This window comes from Mercenaria mercenaria, chromosome 12 (genome assembly GCF_021730395.1).
Source record: "Mercenaria mercenaria strain notata chromosome 12, MADL_Memer_1, whole genome shotgun sequence".
Classification (NCBI taxonomy): Eukaryota; Metazoa; Mollusca; class Bivalvia; order Venerida; family Veneridae; genus Mercenaria; species Mercenaria mercenaria.
Genome location: NC_069372.1, coordinates 1,743,681 through 1,753,461, shown reverse-complemented (window position 1 = coordinate 1,753,461; position 9,781 = coordinate 1,743,681). Strand labels below are relative to the sequence as shown.

Genomic DNA, 9,781 nt, shown 5'->3' with positions numbered 1-9,781 from the left:
GATTGAAAATTTAGGGCATTCGGCAGCTAGTTACGAAGCAGCAAAAGAACGTTTAGATAGAAAGTTTGGAGGTAAACGAAGGCAAGTTATGGCATATCTAGAAGAATTAGACAAATTTCCGGTAATGAAAGAGGAGAGTGCTAAAACTATCGAGAAATTTGCGGACTTGTTAGATATTGTAGTGATTAATTTGATAGAAGCAGAAAAGGAAGAAGATTTAGGAGATGGAGCACTGTATTTGAAACTTCTGAAAAAATTGCCTGAAACAATGCTTACGAGGTATAATCGGTGGATTTATGAATCTAAAGAAGATGAATCCGTTCAAACATTAAGAAAGTGGTTCAATCAGGAGGCTAAATACTATGTTGCTGCTGCCGAAACTGTTCATGGACTTTCTGGAGACAAGTGGAAGCCTTCAAGACCACAAGTAACTACTCACTTTGTAAATAACAAAAAAGTCAAGGAAGCCAAAAGGTCTGTAAAGTCTGTTTTGATAATCATGATGTTTGGAACTGTTACGTGTTCAAACAATTATCACCATCACAGCGTTGGGAAAAAGCTAAAGATCTGAAGTTGTGTTTTCGGTGTTTAGGAAACGGACATGCTGGTAGTACATGTAATAGAATGAAAGTTTGCGGAATTCAAGGTTGTAAAAAGAACCATAATAGGTTGTTACATAATGAAGAAATGAATTATCAAAATGCGGGTAACAGTTTGTCTTTACACAAAGATGAAATGAATCAACAAAATGTAACTACAAATGAAAATGCGACAAGTCATCATGTTCAACATCAGGATCATGATAATGACAATCGTTTCTCAGTACCAAATCGGATTTCACTTCGCACAGTTCCAGTAATAGTAAAAAATGGAAGTAAACAGTTGACTGTAAATGCACTGTTGGACGATGGCAGTTCAAAATCATACATTAATGCAGATGTAGCTGCAGAATTAGGATTAGACATAGTATCTAATGCACAGTTGATAACAGTAAATGTTATGAATGGTAGAAAAGAAACTTTTGAAACTGCACCTGTGAAATTTCATATTGAAGGCTTGAATGGTCAAGTGAAAATGGGAATGGAGGCTACAACAACAACTTGTGTAACAGGAAATCTCAGAACAGTAGATTGGAATAAACAATCTGGACAGTTTAAACATCTAAATGGTATACAATTTCCAGTGTGTAAGAGAAAAAATACAATAGATTTATTGATTGGGGTAGATTATTCAGATTTACATTACTCGTTACACGAAGTCAGAGGGGAACCCGGTGAACCAATAGCTCGTCTCACTCCCTTAGGCTGGACTTGTGTTGGATCCGTTGAAAATTCTGTTGAAAATGAAAGTAGAAATTATCATACATTTTTTTTGCAAAAAGATATAAATATCGAAAAATCGATAGAAAAATTCTGGGAAATAGAACACATTCCACAAAAAGGGAGTACCATGTCAGTCGAAGACGAATCCATTGTGAAACAAGTAAAATCTACGATAACATGTAGTGAAGGACATTATCAAGTATCCATTCCATGGAATGACAAAAAGCCGTCTCTGAAAAATAACTATGAAATGGCATTACAGAGATTAAGAAACACAGAAAAGAAAATAGAGAAAGATCCAGTTGTGAAAGAAGCATATGAAACCACACTACAGAAATATCAAAATAAAGGTTATATAACGGAAGTTAACCCGAATGAAAGTTTCAATGACAGTGAGTGGTATTTACCACATTTTCCGGTAGTTAAACTGGATCGAGAGACAACTAAAGTCCGTATTGTTTTCGATGCAGCAGCAAAAACAGAGGGATTAAGTCTAAATGAGGCGATATATCAGGGACCAAAGTTGCAGAATGAATTATTTGATGTATTGTTGAGATTTAGAAGTCAGCCCATAGCAATTATGTGTGATATTGAAGAGATGTACTTACGTGTAGGAATTAACCCTATTGACAGATCATATCACAGGTTTCTTTGGAATTCTTCAGCACCAATTCGGTATGAATTCAAAACACTGGTGTTTGGAGTTAATGCATCACCATTTCTAACCCAATATGTTTCTAGACATAATGCTGAATTACATAAAGAAGAATATCCACGTGCTGCAGAAACGGTCTTTAGCTCAACATACATGGATGATAGTATGGATTCTGTGTCTACCGTAGAGGAAGGTATTGAATTGTATTATCAGCTATCAGAACTTTGGGCGAAAGCAAACATATATGCAAGAAAATGGCTGTCAAATTCGGCTGACGTACTAGAAAAAATCCCCACTGAGCATAGAGCTTCTAAAGTTGAACTGGACAAAAATGACTTGCCAACTGTAAAAACACTTGGTGTAACATGGTTAGCTAATGAAGATTGTTTTATTTTCAATGTGCAAGAGTCGGATAACTATACAACATTGACAAAGAGAACAATTCTAAGAAAAATAGCGACTATATTTGATCCACATGGTTTTGTTGCACCATATATCGTGCAAGCAAAGATTCTGATGCAGGAATTATGGTTAGCTGGATTAGATTGGGATGAAATTGTTCCAAATGAAATGAATGAAACATTTTTGAGGTGGTTATCTGAATTGAAAGAACTTAAACAAATCAAAATACCAAGATGTATAAGACATGAAAGCTATGTTCAGCCAAAAAGAGTAACATTACATGCATTCGGTGATGCATCAGAAAAAGCTTACGGTTCAGTAGTGTATGCTCGCTGTGAAGATTCTGACAATAACATTTCGGTTAGACTCGTTGCAGCAAAAAGTAGAGTAGCGCCGGTTAAGACGATAAGTATTCCTAGATTAGAGCTTTTGGCAGCTGTTCTGTGCTTGAAACTTACATTGTCAATTTGTGCTGCACTAAACATTTGTATTAACAATTGCACATTTTGGACAGATAGTATGAATGCTTTACATTGGATACGAAATAGAAGCACAATTTTCAAACCATTTGTTGCTAATAGAATTGGAGAGATTCAGTATCATTCAAATCCTATACAATGGCGACATGTACAAGGAAAACAAAATCCGGCTGACATTTTAAGTAGAGGATGTTCAATATCTTATTTAGAAACGAACGAGTTGTGGTGGAACGCACCTGAATTTCTGAAGAAAAATGAATGCGAATGGCCAAAAAGTAAAGTTGAATTTTCGCATGAGAACAGTGAAATAAAAAAGTCAAAACAAATGCAGTTTGAAGTACAAACAATGCACACACAGAGCGCGGATGTACAAACATGCAATGAAGAATGGCGGCTTGATCCGAAACGATATTCCAGTTGGACAAAATTAGTACGGGTATATGCTTGGGTTATGCGTTTCGTGGAAAATTGTAAACGTACAAAAACAGCAAGAATTGAAGGACAACTGGGTGCGAATGAAATACATGATGCAGAAGTAAAATTAATAATAAAAGCTCAAAGGTCTCATTATAAGGAAGAATTTACATGTTTATCTAAGCAAAAAGAACTACCAAAAGATAGCAAATTGATCAAATTGAATCCAAAAATTGACGGTGAAGGAGTAATCAGAAGTGATGGACGCTTAAAATACGCTGAAATGTTATCGTATGACTGTCGATATCCAGTGATACTACCTCGACATGATTGGATTACTGAACTAATTGTTCGTCACTTTCATGAAGATTCAGGACATAGTGGTACAAACTACACACTTTCCGTGTTATCAACACAGTATTGGATACCATCTGCAAGGGAGGTAATTCGTGCAGTAGAAAACAAATGTACAAAGTGTAAACTTCGCAAAGCAAGACCAAAAGAACAGATTATGGCGCTACTTCCAAATATCCGTCACAATATGCCATTAAGAGCATTTGTTCATGTAGCAGTAGATTATGCGGGACCATTTGTAACTGTTCAAGGCCGTGGAAAACGTCGAGAAAAAAGATACCTTTGTTTATTCACTTGTTTGAGTACAAGAGCTGTACACTTAGAGATTGCATTTGGAATGGATGTAGATTCTTTTCTTAATGCGTTGTACCGGATGGTTAGTCGTCGGGGATTACCAAAAACTATGTTATCAGACAATGGATCAAATTTTGTTCGTGCTGACAAAGAATTAAAACAGTTATTGCAGTGTCTTGATCAGGATAAAATTAAAGAAAACACAGCAAATAAAGGAATACAGTGGCAATTTATTCCACCCTTTGCTCCTCATTGGGGAGGTGTACACGAAATAATGATCAAAAGTGCTAAACGTGCAACATACGCAATATTACAAAATGCTTCAGTTACTGACGAAGAGCTTATGACGGCATTTGCTGGAGCTGAAGGCTTGATCAATTCAAGACCACTTACATATCAAACTAGTAATCCAGCAGACTGTATACCGCTTACACCAAACCATTTTCTGCATGGACAAATCGGGGGAAAGTTTGCTCCTGAAAGTGTGGATACTACAGAATTCAGTCCTAGAAAGCGATGGCGTAGAATACAGGAGTTAGTTCGACACTTCTGGAATAGATGGTTACATGAGTGGTTACCCAGTCTACGAACATCAAAAAAATGGCATAGAATTAATCCAGACCTGAAAGTTAACGATGTCGTGATTGTTACGTCTAATGATTTACCGCGAGCACAGTGGCCATTAGGGCGTATTACGCGTGTGCATACAAGTCGCGATGGACATGTGCGTGCAGCAAATGTTTTAATGAATGGCAAAGAATTTGTGCGACCAAAAACAAAACTGTGCCCATTAGAAATAAATGCTGATGATTAAATAATATTAACGCGTACTAAAGCAGAAAATGTTTACAGTTACTCATAATTCGCGTGTGGAGGGCATAATAATCCCTCATATCAGTGGCTAATTATAAGTGGAGGGCATAATAATCCCTCAGAAGCAGTAATTTTTAAAAATCAGTAAATTAAGATAAAGATTGGGCACAAGGACAAACATTTTTCTTATTTCAGGAATTGTATAATCTGATGAAGAAGATTGTAAAACAAACAAAGACTCTAGAAGAAAATATTGTCTCTAGGAGATTGTACATTTTTTATTAGTTATTAACAATTTTTTTGTATGAAAATGAACTGTTTAAAGTTTACTATGTCATGAACTTAATTGTTTAATGTTATTGAGAATGTACATGTATGTAACTATGTAAAACAGTTGTGGGACTATATCATCTGAAAATCACATATTACAAATTTTTTATAAGACAAATTAATAGATAGAACATCAGTACATTAGTAAGTACGCAGAATGTCAAGAATTGTTTAATTAACAAAAATACTAGTCATAAACGGTACACATGAATAGCGTAAAAAAAAATATAGTGCTCAATATTTTATTCAATAAATTATGTTAACATGACAATTGTTGCTAGAGTAAATTTATGTAAAGTTTTCTAGCGATTAGTATTATAGTAAATAGTTGAAATGTATAGGTTTAAAATTTTAGGTGTTTCGTAATTGTTGGTTATATATTGAGCATTGTAAGACTTTTTTGAATGCTAGAATTTTGTATACATGTAACTGAAAGAATAATTATTGGTGTTGACTGGATTGATATTATTGTCCAAAGTCTGAACTGAAACAACCAAATTGTCATAAGCTTTATTTACTATATAATTTTACAAGACAAAGCAGCTGAATTGGTTCTACCTGATGATAAAGAGTAAAGTGAAATATTCTAGTTATCAGTGTAAATATGAAGTATATTAAAAGTGTCTAGCTTTAGATATTTTCTTGTAGTTTTGTCAAAATTGTTATTTTTCCAAAATGTTCATTTTTGTATAAAATAATTTTCTGTAGTCAAATGTTATTGATAAGTTAGATTGAATCAAACTTATCAAGGTGGGGGAGTATGTTCTGAAGAATTAGTTAAGTTTTCAAGTAGTAATTTAGGGTTCACGCGCCTAAAAGGCCGAGCACGGGAATTTTTGCTCTTTTCGGTAATTACTTTACTGTAATTTCTGTACTTGCGTGAAATATGACCATGTTTTTTTAAGTCAGCCATGTTGAAAAGTGAATTGATAGAGAAAATAAAAGTTAAAAAAAGAAAATAGTTGTAATTATAGTTGTAAGCGGAACAGGTGAGGAAATAAAACAAAACGGGCATTTTCTTCTGCAATAAATGATCAGAAAACATGTACAGGTCGAAGATACTATTAAATAGGATTGCTGACAACAGAATGTAACGTTGTATGATCAACACTGTATGAGTATACAGTGAGAAACAGTATTTAAATTGATAAACTGGATATGTTAGTAAAACTGGTTTAGGCTGCCCATTTTGACAAAATGTTCCGACATCTTAACACGGTCAATGCCAAAACGTATTTTGTGATAAAAAAAATAGCCGTGATACACAAGTTAGGGAAATATTTCATATGGATACACTGTTATATTAATTATAACATAAACTGAGATGTATTTTGCAGTAATTGCCATTTAACAGTAGGTTTCTGACTTTCCCAAATGCAGTAATTGTCGCAGTGTTGTATTAATGTTCAAAATAATTAGATTATATGATCACTGTCTAAAGTACTGTTTCTCAATATACTGTGAAATGAAACTTAAAGTGGGAATATAAAGGAAATACTCTGTTTATTACATAATACTATTACTGTAATTGATTAAAACATATAATATGAATACTTTATGGCAATACGGTATTTGCTTTATTTGAAAAGTGTTAAAATCACATTTTGACAATGTGTTTTACATGTAAATGCTTACCAACTATAAAAGGCCAAAGTTAATATTACCATTGGGGCAGTGATATGAGCTTTGGCACTAAAATGAAACATATCTAATTAATTCTTTGGATCTGGAAGAGACTCAACAGGGTATACTATCATTCTGATACGTCACATTCTATATATTCAAAGGCTTTTCTTTTATATTTTAGTGTAGTAGTGTTTTAGTGTTGTGTGGTAGTCGTGAAAATTTCCATCGGACTGGATTCAATGCTGTTATATCTTCTAGACCTTTGCGATTATTAGTAGAATTCCGATTAAGGCGGTGCTAGAGAGTGTGTGCGGGGTGGGGACTTACATTTCCTCTCATGAAGACCGAGACTGCTATTTCTTTTTTTCGTACATCCAAAGTATCTTCATCTAAATTAAAGGTAAAGGTAAGCTTTATTTAAAGTCGCATATAATTAACATATAACACGAGCTACAAAGCTCCTGTGCGACAAACTAGGTATCCAGTAACAGAGACTTATCTGTGCTTATGTAGTACTGGTACTACCCTTTAAATGCTGATTGCCAAGCAAGGGAGCTACCAGTACCATGTTTCACGTTTTTGACTCGGCCTGGAATCGAACCCAAGACCTCCCGCACTCAAAGCGAACACTCTACCATTGAGCTATTGGGGCGGTTGATAAATTAATTCTTGTGACGGCCTAACCATCCATGTTTATACAACTTATCCTTGTAATGTTGCTATCTGTATGCATTCAAACATCTGTTACGGTATTTCAGATTTAATCTATAGAAATGTAATTAATTTCTGTATTCCCTATTCATGAGGAATTTTCTATTATACGTGCATGTGCTCAATGTTTCTCTGATAATGTTTAAAATCAATAGGCCTTGTTACTGAATAATCTGTTACAGATGCACATAAAGATGTGTTTGTTGAACAGAAAGATGTAAAACAGATTATCAGAGAGGTAAATGTGGCATTAATAACTTTACAGAAATAACTTTCACCGCCTGAAAATACGATGTTATATTTTAATGAATGTCACAATGTAATACCTGATGTTCACGAGCAGTAGATAGTCTGATTATTATATATAAACTTTTCACAAAAAGTAAACGGTAAATCGGAAAGCGGTCGGATAAAAAGGTTTTGCATTTCATCTTCCAGTAGGCCTAATTATAGTAAAGGAACCAGCGTGGGAGCCATCTGGTCTAGTCGCGTAATGGCGGACAGGTTTTTGAACACTAATTTTTCACTTGGCATGACCACAGAGGTCTAAATTAAAACTGTTTTCTGTTTAAATTTCATAGTAAATGTAATTTTGACATTTTGGTAGAAAAAAATGGGTGAGCAAGTTGTAATTGGGAAGTGAAACTCAATTTTAGTATGAGTAGTACTTCCAGGTCATAGCAGTGTGATTTTTGATGTGATTTTACAGTAATATGTGACAAAAGAACTCTCTCTTAGAAGATATACGACCCCTACTTTTTTCTTCATTTTATATCAGTTTTATCATAACTCTTTAAAATGAGGTAAGGATTTGTTCTCTGAAATGGGTCTAGCTATGTTTGATAGCTCTTTAAAAATGTCAGTTTTATATAGAAAATATAGGAAATATTATTTATTGTAGTGTGACCAGTATCAATAATCTTGATAAGGAAAGCATACAACGATTTACGCACATACATCAGCCACATTACAGAGATACAAACCTAACGATGAGAAATTATTCCAATGAAACAGTTGTGTTCTACTTGAATGTTTGTTTGTTTCTTTCTTTGTTTTAGATTTAGCGTATTTCAGTTAATAATATAAACTAGTTTGTTCCTTGATTCTATACTATTTCTAACATGTTCCTCGCAAGTAACTACCAACTTCTCTACACGAATCAGAGGTAGAGGACGAGTAATGTCAGATACAATCTCTTTTATCAAATTGTTACGTAGAACATGCATGCGCATCGCCCGGGGATCGCCCGGGGATCAAACTCACGACAGTGCGACCGTGAGTTTCTACTATGTTTTGTATCTATCTTAGTGATATTTAAAGATAAGAACTGAATATGTATGATTTAATTTTTATTTCTTTTCCATTTGAAATGCTATTTCATATATGCACTTTATATTCGTTTGGGTCAATGGAGTCGTCATGTAGTATTTAATGTACTGGATGCGCAATGACGTTAGGAAATTTCCGTTTGATTATGTAATATTTGCTCGGAAAGCAAGGTGCTCGTATGGGCTGCATTGTCGTTCGAAGAAACGCAGCATAGAACACATAATAAATGGACATTACCAGTGGTCATTAGGGATCAACTTAAGGTATCGAGTACTCAACACTGACCCGTTCTCTCCGGCCTAATTCCCTTACGGCCCTTTTGCAGAAGAACTAATTTTGGAGACCAGACTGAAAATCCAATTTTGCTATCGGTCAGTTTCAGACTTGTTCTCATAAAGTTCAAACAGGTAGCCAGAAATTACAAGCTTAGAATCATTACCTTCTTAAGGAAGCAGAATCGTGGGTGATTCAAATAAGCTTAACGTAAAATTCACAATCCAGCTAAGCAAGTCTAATAAACTAAACTAATATTTCCCTGCTACTGATTAAACTCAATGAAACATATCACATTATTATAAAATCAGTTTGACATTTAAGAGATCAAGTCTGGAATACAAAATGATGTGATAGATTAATCAAATAAATTCTCATAATTTGCCTAGCTCTGAATGATGCTGGTGGTTCTATTTATTCATATGAACATTACAGGAAGATAAGGTCATGATAATTTATTTGTAAAGTAATTGAGTCTGGAATACAAAATGATGTGGTAGATTAATCATATAAATTCGCATAATTTTCCTAGCTCTGAATGATGCTAGTGGTTGAATTTATTCGAACGAATATTACAGGAAGATAAGGTCAAGATAATGTATTCGTAATGTAACAAAGTCATTTTATATTTTCTGGTCCTTCGGGATCATGGAGTCCATTCAGTTCTATTGTAATGGAATTCCGCTGAAGCCGTTGTTACGTGGGCGTCAGGGGTAATGCAAGGTTCATTCCCTCTCAGGAACAGACTCAATAATACCGAATCTGTTACTATTTTACCT

At 34.5% G+C, this 9,781-nt stretch overlaps 1 protein-coding gene across 1 annotated transcript; it reads left to right on the top strand.

The window, feature by feature from the left end:
• The first annotated feature begins 624 nt into the window (after positions 1 to 624).
• LOC128547149 (uncharacterized) lies at positions 625 to 4,734 on the top strand. The gene is made up of 2 exons (XM_053518900.1): positions 625 to 1,168; positions 1,382 to 4,734. Exons 1-2 carry the CDS (start codon positions 625 to 627, stop codon positions 4,732 to 4,734), a joined length of 3,897 nt encoding a protein of 1,298 aa, XP_053374875.1.
• Positions 4,735 to 9,781: the final 5,047 nt, after the last annotated feature.